The sequence below is a fragment of the Orycteropus afer genome, unplaced genomic scaffold, assembly GCF_000298275.1.
Source record: "Orycteropus afer afer isolate SDZICR_OR568_19922 unplaced genomic scaffold, OryAfe1.0 scaffold00038, whole genome shotgun sequence".
NCBI classification, from domain to species: domain Eukaryota; kingdom Metazoa; phylum Chordata; class Mammalia; order Tubulidentata; family Orycteropodidae; genus Orycteropus; species Orycteropus afer.
Window position 1 is genome coordinate 6,096,738 of NW_006921625.1, and position 13,950 is coordinate 6,110,687.

Here is a 13,950-nt window from a genome sequence, read left to right on the forward strand (position 1 = left end):
TCACTCAGCCAGGCCCACCCAAGTTGACACACAAACTTAACCACCACAAAGACTGAAGAAGAATTGATTATTTGAATTATGGTGTTGGCAAAGAATACTAAATGCACCATAGACGGCCAAAGAATGAACAAATCTGTCATGGAAGTAGAGCCAGAATGCTCCTTAGAAGCAAGAATGGCAAGACTTCATCTCATGTACTTTGGACATGTTATCAGGAGGGGCCAGTCCCTGAGAAGGATATCATACTTGGTAAAGTGGAGGGTCAGCAAAAACGGGGAAGATCTTCAATGAGATGGATTTACACAGTGGTTGTAACAAATGTCTAAGCACAGCAATGATTGTGGGGATGGCACACGACCGGGCAGTGATCACTCAGTTGTACACAACATCACTATGAGCTGGAACAGGCTTGATGGCACCTACCAACAACAACAATAACAACAACATCCATCCAACACATAAGGTGTGCCAACTTCGGGAAAGGTACTACAGAGGCATAAATGGACAACAAACAGGCTTGGCATCTGACTTTACTGAATGGACAATTAGAGAGCTCAAGAGCATGAAGGACAGAGAGATGGTTAGAGAGCTCCTCGTCCTACCTGAACAATAAGAAAACCAACTTACAGATGCATGACCCAGCCAGGGCAGGCTAGAATCCATGTCTCCTAATCACCAGTTGAAGAGTTTTCATGGCACTGCCCTGAGGAACTCACCTTCACGGTAAAACAAATATGTGCACTGTAGACTGGATAGAATTCCATGCATTTCTCCAAGAGATTCTGGTATTTTTTATAAAGATTCTCAACAACAACAACAATCCAAAAATAATCTTTTGCAATTTCTTTATTATTTGGAAACTGCTGCAACAAAAACTTGAACAGATGTCTAGGAACCTGGGTCACCACAGAAGATTTTAGAAAAGTCTTTTAATCTCATCAAGCTTCAGTTCGCCAACACACATAAGGAAGAAATTAAATCCACCATGCTCACTCTCTGCTTTGATCCTGGGCATGAGACCTCAGCTCTCTGAGCATTATTTTGCTCACCTGCAAAATGGGTGGCTGCTGTTACTCACTCGGGTTTACTGTGAGCATCACAGCATACATGTGTGTATTTGTCAAATAGTGAGCATTCAGCAAATGGTAGCTGCTGATGGCAATAGTGGACATAATAATATTGTTATCCAAACAAACCATTTTCAAATAAAAGTACATGAAGACTACTAATGCCTTACCACTTGCTGTAAAATTGAATTCAACACATGGTGACCCCATGTGTGTCAGAGAACTGTGCTCCATAGGGTTTTCCATGGCTCATTCTTCAGAAGTAGACTGCCAGGCCTTTCTTCCAAATTGTGTCCAGGTGGACTCATACCTCCAGTCTTCTGGCTAGCAGCTAAGCACTTAACAGTTTGTACCAGCCATGGTCTACTGATGCCTTAAAGCTGTGCTATCCAATACAGTGGCCTCTGGAAGATTCAAATGTAGCTTGGAAAACTAGCATTCTTAATTTTATTTAATGTTGTTGTTGTTGTTGTTGTTGTTATGTGCCGTGGAGTCAGACCCGACTCATAGCGACCCCTCCTTGGGTTTCCCAGGCAGTATCACTACGGAAGTAGATTGCCCAACCTTCCTTCCGAGGAGTGGCTGGTGGGTTTGATGAATTTAAATATAAAAGGTGATACTCAATATAGCTACTGAAAACAACTATTTGAAACAACTACTGGCAACAACTGTTTGAAACAACTAGAGTATGTGAATCCATCTTTTCTAACAGTAAATTGTATTAGTACTGAAATTAGAGGAAGCACCTCTGATGAACATTTAACATCCAAATTGAGATATACAATTCACAGTGTAGAACACACTGCAAATATCAGCATCTTAGTGTGGAAAAAAAAAGAAAGTAAAATATCTCTGCAATAATTTTTATAGTAAACAAACAAACAAAAAAAATCTCACTGCTGTCAAGTTGATATCAACTCATAGCAACCCCTCCTTGGGTTTCATAGGCAGTATTTCTATGGAAGTAGATTGCCCAATCATCTTTCCAAGGAGTGGCTGGTGGGTTTGAACCACCAGCCTTCTGTTGTTTTTTAATTTTTATAGTGAATATATGGGAGCTCTGGTAGCATAGTGGCTAAGGCACTTGACTGCTAACCAGAAGGCTGACGGTTCAAACCCACCAGCCACTGCTCAGAAGGAAGGTTGGACAATCTACTTCTGTAGTGATACTGCCTTGGAAACCCAAGGAGGGGTCGCTATGAGTCAGTTCTGACTCAACAGCACATAACAACAACAGTGAATGTATGTTAAAACAAACATTTTATATATGTCAGTGTCAATAAAATACACTAGGAAAATTAATTTCACCTGTTCTTTTATACTTTTAGTAAGTATGTGTGATGTAGTAAACCACATGGTATAGCTTTTCCAGCCATAGTCTTTGTAACTCCCACTTTGCCTTGAGCAACTGAGCAGCTGAGTTATACACTTGGGGTACTTCTTTTGGAGCAGCAGAGAGCAATCTTCTGGGGAGTGTGCCCTCTCTCAGGTGTATAGAATTCTGATGTTGGGACAGGTTAGTTTTGCCACTCTGCCAGGCTCAAAATGAGCCCTCCTAGAGGCAGAGGAGTCGTCTCTCTGACTGCTGGCTGAAAGTTATGCTGCTGAGAGACTGAGAGAGACACACTGTTGAGAGAGAGCTACTGAGAGAGACTGCCAGTTGAGAGAGACAGCCTGCTGAGAGAGACGGCCAGCTGAGACTGAGTGCGCTCTTGAACTTGAATTGTAGCCTGTTACTTCCCTAATAAACCCCCATAATTTGTGAGTTATGTGTGGCTACTACAGTGCATTATCAAACCCAGTAGAGAGGTGGTGGGTGCTGCAGGAGTGATGGCTGATATCAAGGTTGATGAGAGGCTTGGAGATGGCAGCATGTCTGGCCTCATAAGAACAGGCTGCTGATGGAGATTCTGTCTTCCTCTTGTGTAGTAGGAGGAGGTGAGAAGATGCCGCCTCCCATCAAGTCAATTCTGACTCACAGTGACCCCGTGTGACAGAGTGGAATTGCCACAGAGGGTTTTCTGGGCTGAAATCTTCATGGCAGGAGATCACCAGGTCTTTCTTCCCCAGAGCTGTTGGGTGGGTTCAAACCATCGACTTTTCAGTTAGCAGCCAAGCACTTAACAGGTGCCCAATGTGGCAACTAGAAAACCTTAAATTATCTATGTGGCTCACATCTGGTTTCTCCCAGACAGTACAACGGGAGAGCATGGAAGAAGCAGATGTGAAAGACCTCAGAAGCAACTTCTCATTTTAGCGACTTGCTGTTCACTATCTAAGCAGAATCAAGCACCAGGGCTTTCTTTTATTAGATGCTCTGTTACTTGCATGGGATTCAAGCTTGCGTCAGCATCAACGTCTACTGAGTTGAGGCGCAGTCAAGATCTCCCAAGGACACAAGCAGGCACAGCAGTCCTGGTCTTCTTGACCATGCACAGAGGGGTAAAGGCAGCTCTCCCTCACGCATCCAGGACAGGTCAGAGAGCTGGTATGCTCAGAATCCTACCCACTGACTGTAGGGATCACATGCCCTGCATCCTACCAGCCAACCTCCACGTGTGATCCACAACGATTACAGACAGCCATAATCCAACATCTGTTCATCCTGAGCTGTGTGGGCCAAGCCATGATGATTAATGCCCTGGTAATGGGCACAGACTAAAAAATATTAATCTTTATAAAAGGTCTTCAACAGGCATCATCAGCTTATAAATGTCCAAACCAAATATCCGTCTATAACCCCATTACAGCCCAACATTAAAGCAAGATGCAAAAACGAGAATGAATCTGTCAATTTAAAACATTCATTTTTATGAACACTGAGTAATGTGCTTCTTAATTTTTAGCTTGGTCACATTAAACAAATGATCCATAAAGTGCATTTAATAACCTTGTGGCTGGTACACAGAACTGAGATCCAGATTAACACTGTTAATGTGAATTAAACAGGAAGAGCCATATAAATGGGAGATGCTTGTGATCCATCTTTTATAGACAATCATTTTATTTTTCAGCCATCTAAGATCCCTGAACCCACATGATTCAATTTGTTCCAATGTGTTTCCTCCAAGCAAGAAAGGCAAAGGACGAGGCCAAACCGGAAGGGCTCATAAGAGCCATCTCTGTGACCCCTTTTGGCCAATGAAGGAGCCAGATACCAGAAGGAAGGGACATGCAGGGGTCACCCCATAAGTAGCAGCCGAGCCAGCGAGATGCCCAATCCCTAGGCCAGAACCTATTCAAGTCAATGGTCCATGCAGGTGCATGTGTGGAAACACATATGATTCTGTTACGTTTACATGACACAGGCAAACAGAAAGTTTCCAAGAATCATTAGACTGCAATAAATTATAATACTCTGCAAACGCAGGAGAATAAATTAGCAGCGAGTCACCCTGAGGAAGCTATTTTCCTTTCTGCACTTCATTCCTTTGTCTGTGACACAGAGCAAAGACAACTGCCTGCTTCCACCACCAGGGCAGGACCTGTGAAGGAGTTCTGGTCAGAAGCACCCAGCGCCACCCCACTGAGATGGCTCAGAAATGTGGTGATCTGAAGCTCAGTCTCTGGATACCCAGCCTCACAGAATGTCAAACGAGAAGCAGAGAGAGCAATCGAAAGTATTTTGAACATCAGAAGGAGAATGATGGTAGCATGTGGGCTCTAGAACAAAGGTAAAAAAAGAAGGTGGGCAAAGACAGGTCTTCTGGACTAGCCACTCAGCCCCATAAAAAGAGTGACATCTTTGGAAGAAGGAAATGAGAGAGCAGATATTTGAGTTAGGAGAAATATAATGATAGCAATTAAATACTCATTAGTTCATTAGCACTAAATAAAATGTAAAGATTACATATAGTAAATAGTAGGAAACAATTTAAATGAAACAAGTAGAAAAAAATCACAATGAGTCTGCTGTATAAGGAGATGAGAAAACTGGAGACAAGGGGTTTACTGGGGAAGACTGTGCAGGAGCACTGGTCAGACAGGGATCCATTCTCAGTGGATGGAAAGGCAACCGGGAGACACCCTGGCCAGTTCTGAAGGGATTCTGGAGGTCATATTGTCTTTGGACAAAATTTCACCACAGAGAGGCTGAGAGGGAAATTGGGCAGGGTGGTGCACTGGTTGGCATTCTTTTAACTGGAGAGTGAAGGTAACAGAACACAGGTTTGGTCAGTGCGGTCAGCACACACTCCCCTCGTGGTTACCCCAGCAACAATATCCCACCTTATAAAAGAACATTATTTTTAAAACAGGCATGTATAGTTTAGAAAGGACTCCCTGGATAGCACAAAGATTAAGTGCTAGACTACTAACTGAAAGACTGATGGTCCAAATCCACTCAAAGACATCTTGGTAGTAAGGCCTGGCTATCTGCTTCCAAAAGGTCATAGCCTTGAACCCTACGCAGCACAGTTCTACTTTGCACACACGGAGTCACCGTGAGTTAGAGCTAACTTGCTGGCAGCTAACGACACCACCATAAATTAAAAGTGATGGTAGAAACACATGGCCCACTCCACTTTGGTGAAGGTGTGGATATTCCAGAAGGGTTTAGGCAGCAGAGAAAGACTGTAGTCCCAAGAGGAGCCTGGAAGACTGTGAGCTTCTAGGTGCAGGGACAGAGCTCAGCTGTCTCATCAGCTTCAAGGTCTACAAGGAATCACAGGTTGGAGAGACGTGGGAACCTGCTGGCCTAGAGCCCATATGAGCGCAATCACTTACAGGACAACAGGGGCAGCCTGCTCTCAGCTTGCTCTTTCAGCTCTTAACTTAAAAGCAGCAGGGATGGAAGCTCACCCAGGGTGGGCACAGAACAGAACATCAACAGATTTCGATAAATGTTAGACAAATCACAACACCAGGAACTGCTGACACTGCCAGTTTGATCACAGCTAAGTGTAGGGACACAAAAGAGAAAAACAATGAAAACTCCATGAACATAATATAACATCAAGTGACTTTGTTGTTATGTTGTCATATGCCGTCGAGTCGGCCCCGACTCATAGCGACCCCTCCTTGGGTTTCCGAGGCAGTATCACTACGGAAGTAGGATTGCCCAACCTTCCTTCCAAGGAGTGGCTGGTGGGTTTGAACCACCAGCCTTCTGGTTAACAGTCAAGTGCCTTAGGCACTATGCTACCAGAGCTCCTATTAAGTGACTTATTGGTGTTTATTTGTCTATATGTACTTTGGGCTGTTCAATATGGCACTGAAATGAATTGAGTTTTCATAACATGATACTCATTTGGTGGGTGAAAACCATGTAAAAGGGTGGGTGATGCATTTGGGAAAACACAACTCCTCAAACAGCACCAACAGGCTGGACAGCTCCCCACCTGGGATTCAGTTTACAGACAAGGACTCGTGTCCTTCTCTATAAATCGAGGAAATTATGCTTTCCAATTCTCCATTTTCGACTTGATGCTGAAGCCTCTTGGAGAAATCAAACTCACTAACCATTAGTCCCAAGAACATGGCAGGTATTCAATAAATTATGATGGAATTGGAATGGATATAATTGAGAAACTGAAATTGAGATCAGCCACTCCAATTCAATAAGCCATTTCTAAAAAGCCTACACTAAAGACTGGTGGTTCAAACTCACCAGCCTCTCCTCAGAAGGAAGACTAGGCAATCTACTTCCGTAGAGATACCGCCTCAGAAACCCAAGGAGGGGTCACTATGAGTTGGAACCAACTCAACAGTAGTGAGTTTGGATTTTTTTGGTTTATTTTAACAAATGGCCTTTAAAGATAGATAGACAGACATACAGACAGATACTGAATGACACAGAATGACAAACAGAATGAGGGGTAAATGGATACAGTACTACGGATAAAGATTGAAAGTTTTCATAAGGAATGAATAACACAGAGGAAGAGAAAATGATGTTTATATTCCACCATTATTTAAAAGAATCAGTCTTCAGGGTTCACAGCTGGTAGCGTTCATTAGAAGTCATCAGCACAACCATCTAATTAAAGTACCCAGAATGCTGGAGGAGTGGTACATTAAGTGATTGTGGCATATGATGGTCCAACCCCAATTTTTCTTTCTATACAACATCCATCAAGTTAACAAAACAACTACAGAGTAGCTCTTGATTTAAGATCCCTTTCAAACCAAAAACTCACTGCCATCAAGTCAATTCTGACTCATAGTGACCCTATGACTCATAGTGACAGAGGAGAACTGCCCCATAGGGCTTCCAAGGCTATAAATCTTTACAGACACAAACGATCTCATCTTTCTCCCACACAGTGGCTGGTGCATTTGAACCACTGACATTCTGGTTAGCATTCCAGTGCTTTAACCACTGCACCACCAGAACTCTGTACAATCCCTTTCAGTAAAGAAAAACTGCTCTTTATTTTAAATAGTCGGGAGATTTTCTTTTGATTGTTTATGGATGAGAGCATTTTAAGGTATGTTTTACTAAAGGTCTGCAGTAAACACACAGCTTTACAGCTTTTATTTTCTACAAGTTGAAGCACAAGAAGTTGATTGATAAGGTGCTTCTCAGAGAAATGCAGTTTCTTCCTTGGATCTAATGATGATGAAAATGGTCTAAGAATCAGACTTGGATATTTCCTAATGGAGAGTTCTGAGCCCTTGCCCCCAATTTCAAAGGGCTGCTGTAACTAATGTTTCCCCAATTAAAAAGAAGAGTTTTACTCTGCTCAATAACTGTAAGAACCATTCACCTTGAAAATAAGGATGAGCAAAATAATGCAAGCTCTCTAGACCCACATTTGTAAAAAGTTCTCTCATTCAAAAATGGAACCCAAATGAAGTTCCATGAAGTTGATGACTGCAACCTTTTTGCCCTGGTGAAGGGGAGTGTGATGGTCAAGGTTGTGTCCCAGCTTAAGACAGAGAGTGTCACAGAAACAGCCAGGAAATAACACATTTCCATTCTGACTTACAGCTAGATTCTGACCACCAGAAAGAAAACAAAGGGGGTAGGGTTGTCTTAGTTTCTGGGTGCTGTTGTAGAAATACAAGGAGGTGGCTTCAAACAACTGAAGTTTGTTTTCTCCCAGTTCAGGGGGGCAAGAAGCTCAAATTCAGGGCACGGTTCTAGGAGAAGGTCCTTCTTTGTCAGTTTGAGCATCTAGTAAGCTGTTGGCAATCCTTGATGTTCCTGGCCTTGGAGATTCATCAGCCTTCATCGTTAGATAGCATCTGTCTTGTCCCTGTGTTTGTTTCTGTGTCTATTCTGTTTTATTGTATTTCAGAAGTGACTAGGTTTAGGACCCACCCTTATGGTCTACTTAATATAAAGAAAATCCTGTTTCCAAATAGGATCTCATCCATGGGTACAGGGTCTAGGACTTCTCTGAGGGACACAATTCAATCCCAAAGAGGGGGACTAGTAAATAGTGGCAACGAAGTCATCTACCAAGATGCATAAAGGATCATCTCACCACTGGACTTTACTCCTCCAATCTTCAAATGTTTACTCTTTAAATCGTACATCCCTCCCCCTAAAAAATTTAGGACACATGATAGGTACATGGTAAGATCTGAAAATGTCTGCCAATTGCCTTGGCCACTTTCAATATAGAAATATGGAAAGACTTCATGTAGAACAGCAAAGAAATGATTGCGTGCTCATTAGAACAAGCTTTCCTAAGGATCAGGTACAGAAGAAGCACAGGGGAAAAGGAGCTCATGTAGGAGGCCATGTGCTCCCTGGGGTCTCTAGCTTCATCCCAGGCTTCCTGCAAGAATGCCCAATGCTTTTGCCTAATTCAAAAGCTGATGCTAGCTCTGGTTGATACATTCCATTCCAATGTGTACAGCACGAATGTAAAACATTTCCATGAGCATAAATCCTAAACCTTGGTGTTCCCGTGTTTATTTTAATTACACTGAAACTCTTTCCTTCTATAATAGGACTTATGCTTTAATTTCACAGCTTTTGTCAGATATGTGGGCAACAGTTTAATCACATGGGAACAAGCTACAAATGCACCAATTATAAAGCTCTGACCTCCCCGTCTCTGCATCTTGCTTTGGAAATCTGCTCGCTCCACACCATAGATTATATGCAACAGTCATCTTTTTGTGAAGCACATAATCTATTTAACCAGCTCTCAAGTAGTCAAGTCACATCGCGCAACAACACTTGGAAGCCATTAGAATCCATTCATTGGCTCTCGCACACAGCATGCTAACGAGTTGAAGGCCCTTCACCTCGGCAAGGGAGCAGAAACAGGGACAGTCAAGGTGGATGTAAGACATCAGCATGGGACCAGCCCCACTGGGCAGCTGCCCCCTCTGGGACAGTGGCATTCACTCTGGGATCAACACCATACTTTTCAGAAGGCAGTCTCATCCACTGCTGTGGTGGCTGAGGTTTGCTTCGAAATATCAGGGAGCAGCCATATGTCACGTTCACCAGGTTATACTGAAGAAGTGTAGGTGGCAAACCTAAGCCCTTCTGCGTGGTGTGCTATAAAAACAGCAGAATCAACACACACACACACACACACACACAGAGAAAGAGAGGAGAAGACACTATGTCTTTGATGGAGGCAGACATGTTACAAGCTCAGGAATGTCAAGATTTCCCAGCAACAAGAAGCCACAGAGTCCCTGTATGGTGCTGAAAGGTTGACAGTTCAAAGCTACTCAGAGGCACCTCAGAAGACAGGCCTGGCAATTTGTTTCTGAAAGGACACAGCCTTTGAAAACCCTATGGAGCATTTTGTCTTCACTCTGCACACATGGAGTCACCAGGACTCAGAACTGACTCACGGCAACACCACAACTAAAAGCTGAATGAAACAGAGGAGGGCCTTCTTCTAGAGCCGATGGTCTGATTTGGACGCCTGGTCTCCAGAACTGTGAGACACAATGTTTCTGTTCTATAACGTCACCACTTTGTGGTACGTAGTTATAGCAGCCGTAGGAGACTAAGACACAGTCCCACAGCCATTCACCACCCTTGAGGTGGCCAGGAAATCACTTCTGAGAAACACCCAAAGAAACACAACCCTCTTTGGCAAAATGCACGTCTTCTGCTGTAGCTTAAGGAACTCAGCTGGATGCTCCTTTGGCTTCCATGGCCTGAAAGAGGACATGAAAGAAGCAGGAAGTGAAGCAAGGCTGGGAGCTGGGAGCCATGGCCAACGGGACCCAAAGCTGTCAAGGAAAGCATTCCCCTCCCCACAGAGGAGCGACCCCAGTGTCCGAACTTACTGCCCACAGCCTTGCGCACAGATCACAGGTCATTCCCACGCAGACAACACTTCTGAAGTTACGGAATGGACGGCTATCAAGAGAGGGTGCAAAGAGAGGCTTTTAAGGGTTTCTCTTTGTGAGTGAGGTAGCACACATGCCAAGTGGCTGACTCCAGGCCCTCTCTCCTCCCCTGGAGCCCCCAGAGAGGAATCCTGAGTGATGGATTCAGACCAGGCCACCAGGAGAATGTTGAGTCGGGGCTGCTAGTATATGCAGCCCACAGGTGCAGTTAAGCCTAATGATATCAGGTTATAACCTTCTGCAGATGCAGGGAGAGATCTGACCCATTGCCCTGGGATCAGGAAAACAGGCCACAGACAACTCCATTTTCATATAAATTAATAAGAAATAGAACAAAGCATGAAAACGAGGGTCATGGTATCTCATCAGAGAATGGGTAGGTTTTAAATATTTATGGGTAATGTAGCACAGAATGTTGTGTAAAAGCAATGATGACATCTCTGTAAGAACAGACCACCCGAAAGATTTCCGCTGCTGAATTTCTCCTGACGAGAACTAAAATGGCTGTTGGCTGCTTTGAAGGAGTAGGGAGCCTGCAGATTAGAACACTCAGGGCCGCCTCTGCCCTTCTCACCCAGATGATTCCTGAAACTCCAAGCGTGTTACTGAGATGGTTTCCACAACGGCCACTCCATCCCAAGAGGCTTCCACACTGCCTCTCAGCATTCTCACTGTCCCATTCTGGAGCTGTCTGTCTGGCCCGATGCTGCAGGCCAATCCAGCTCCTTTCACTCACAGTAATGTGGGATTATGAATTTCATACCATCTCACTTACTATGTTGGGTAAAGCTTGCTGTTACGATCAAAGTTTCTAACTTTTGCGTTTAAAAAGAGAGGAAGTTAACTATCCCAACATATTGCTGGGGGGCACAGACACTGAGTGCACAGCCATGAACTGCAAGTTGGAGGTTTGGGCCCCCCGAGGCACCTCAGAAGCCAGGCCTGCTGCTCTCCTGAAAATCCTGCGGAGCGCGGTTCTGCGCTGACACTCCTGAGGTCACTGCGCTGGAGCCAGCTGGACGGTGACTGGTTGTCAAGGACTTATTCACGTGGTGCACACTCCACACCAGAACTGAAGGTGGTCTTTAATCAAAGACGTGTAGACCAAGAAGGTGAAAACAAAAACGAGGAAGACAAGCATAACCACTGGATACTGAGGACCACAGAATGCCCGCACACAGTTTCCCTCCAAGCTTTCTAGTAGCTAAAGAAACACAGGATGCTTCAGTAAGAGAAAACGTTTTCCTCACATTCTTTCTTAAGAGAGTTTACACTGAAAGTATTTTTAATTGAACACTGTCCATCGTAGGTGCGTATTCAAAGAGAACTAAACAACATGCTGAATAAATGTCTGCAGTGGAAATCTTGACAGAGAGGCCAAGATGTCCTCAAGAAGACCTTGCTTCTATCAACCCTTGATGAAAGTCCAGCACAAACTACAGCCATTTGTTCATTCAGTGAAGGTGGCAGTGGCGGCGGCAGTGGTGGTGGTGGCAATGGTAGCAGTGGCAGTGTGTGTTATGTGTGTGCATGCACGCACACCCATGAATCCACATGTGCCTTAAGGTTGGTCAGATCGGATTTGGGATACTAGTAACCTATTAAGACCATGATACAAACCTTTCAGGTGATTTTACTTGCTCTGGTAAAAAGGGTAGTCAATAAGAGAGGACAAAACAAAGCAGTGTCTCCATCCATCACTTCTATCATCAGCCCCTCTTTAAAGCCCACTTGTATCCTGCAAGGTCTGGAGAGCAAGAAACTCAAGCCTCAGCTCCCCAGTGACAGCCTGAAACACAGATAATCCAGAGTCACAGAGTCACACCTCAAAAGAGAGTCACCAGCTTTGAATCCCAGGCAACGGAGGCAGAGCAGGTTATTTCCAGGAAATGTGAAGAAGGAGCTTCCGGTCCAGAAAGAGGTCTGCAGGAAACCAACCACTTCTTGGTTTGATGGGTTTTTTTTTTTTTTTTATCTAAAGGAGCACTGCCACCAAATAAAGCCTTAACATTTGATCTGAACATAAGCCTTAGCTAGAAGCACAGACTCCAGTATGTCTTACAAAGTTAAATCAAGATATAAGACTAAAACCAGCGGACAAACACTGGTCCTAGCAGCAAGAACGGTACAAAGAACTGAGCCAGACACACAGTGAGTTCTTAATCCAGCCAGTAACTCAACAGGGACAGCCTGGTCGTGGGCTGCTCCATTCTTGGAATAGCACAGAGAATGACAAACAAGTCAGTGCAAGAGAGACAAAGACAATGGAGGGCGGACACACAAATGGAACCGAGTGAATCTATGCCCCTCAGTCTGGATGTCACTCAACCGTGTTCATGTTTGCCTCCAATAAATGAAGAAGACCGTGGAATTAGGAAAGGTTTTAGCTTTCAATAAAAGTGCTTGACAAGTATAAAATATTAATTAAATCTGTCCAAACAGAAAGAAAATGATTAAATAAAAAGTGTGGAGATAAAGTGGGGAATGGAAGGTGTTCCTCAGGATAAATGAGCTGAGGAGTGACTGAAATTCTTATGCCTCTCAGTAGGGTTTAAAAAGAACACAGAGTTCAGAGGAAGACACACACATTACTTCTAAATGTAAGGAAAAGTTGAAGTGTATTCTTTGCAATCACCTCACTAGAGGCAGGTGATCACTTTCCCAGGACAGACAATCACACATTTTAAGGGTGACAATGTGTGCTGATTATCCCAGGGCTTCCTGTACATCTCAATTACAAACCACAGGTTGTGCCTTCATTTGTCAATGATCTATTACCTGTGCTATTCAGTTACCAGTCTCTTGTAAGGGCTCCATCTTCCTGTCTTGTAATGGAGATGTTTTAATTGGTTGAACCTCCAACTCCTTCCAGCGAGGAAGAGAGAATTCAGAGGAGTCAAGTTCTGCAGACAGTGAACAAATTGACAATTTCAGGACCTGGGGTACCACTCACCGTGCTGTGTGAAGAGGTCGCTGTGGATGATTTCAATCAAGCAGTACAGCTTCTGAATGGTCAGCAAACCCGTGGGAACATTGAGGATGAATTCCGTAAACATTTTGCTATGAGAAAATGCACAAGTGAAAGATTTTAGGGACACAAGAAACAAACCTACCCACTGCTGTACCAAGACAGTGCCAAGAACGAATCAAACCAAACCCACCGTCACTGACTCAATTCTGACTCACACCGACCCTACAGGACAGAGTAGAAGTACCCCCAAAGAGGTACCAAGGCTGTAAATCTTTGCAGAAGCAGATTGCTTCATCTTTCTCCCACAGAGAGGCTGGTGGGTTGGAACCACCAACCTTTTAGTTAGCAGTCAAGTGCTTTAACCACTACTCCACAAGAGCCCCTTAGTACCAAGTAATAAGGTCATTAAACTGTCATTAAGTGCCATAGGCATACTGAACAATGCCTCTTGGGCAAATTTTCATCTAACAAAATGTTTTACAGTGATATTTTTCACTTCACACCAGACTGGCTATAACCCAAAGGAAAGACAATATAACTACAGGCCAGGATATGGAGAAATTGGAACCTCCATACATTGCTGTTATTTAGTGTAAAAAAAAATATATATATATATATATATATATATAAAAACGTGCA

The 13,950-nt window shown here is 43.8% G+C and overlaps 1 protein-coding gene across 1 annotated transcript in view; it reads right to left on the minus strand.

Annotated features, from left to right (window-relative positions):
- DOCK1 (dedicator of cytokinesis 1) overlaps positions 1-13,950 on the minus strand; it is a 542,405-nt gene that overhangs the window by 400,217 nt on the left and 128,238 nt on the right. The window contains exon 25 of the mRNA XM_042780404.1: positions 13,294-13,400. Within this exon, the coding sequence (XP_042636338.1) occupies positions 13,294-13,400 (107 nt within the window). The remainder of the gene's footprint in view (positions 1-13,293; positions 13,401-13,950) is intronic.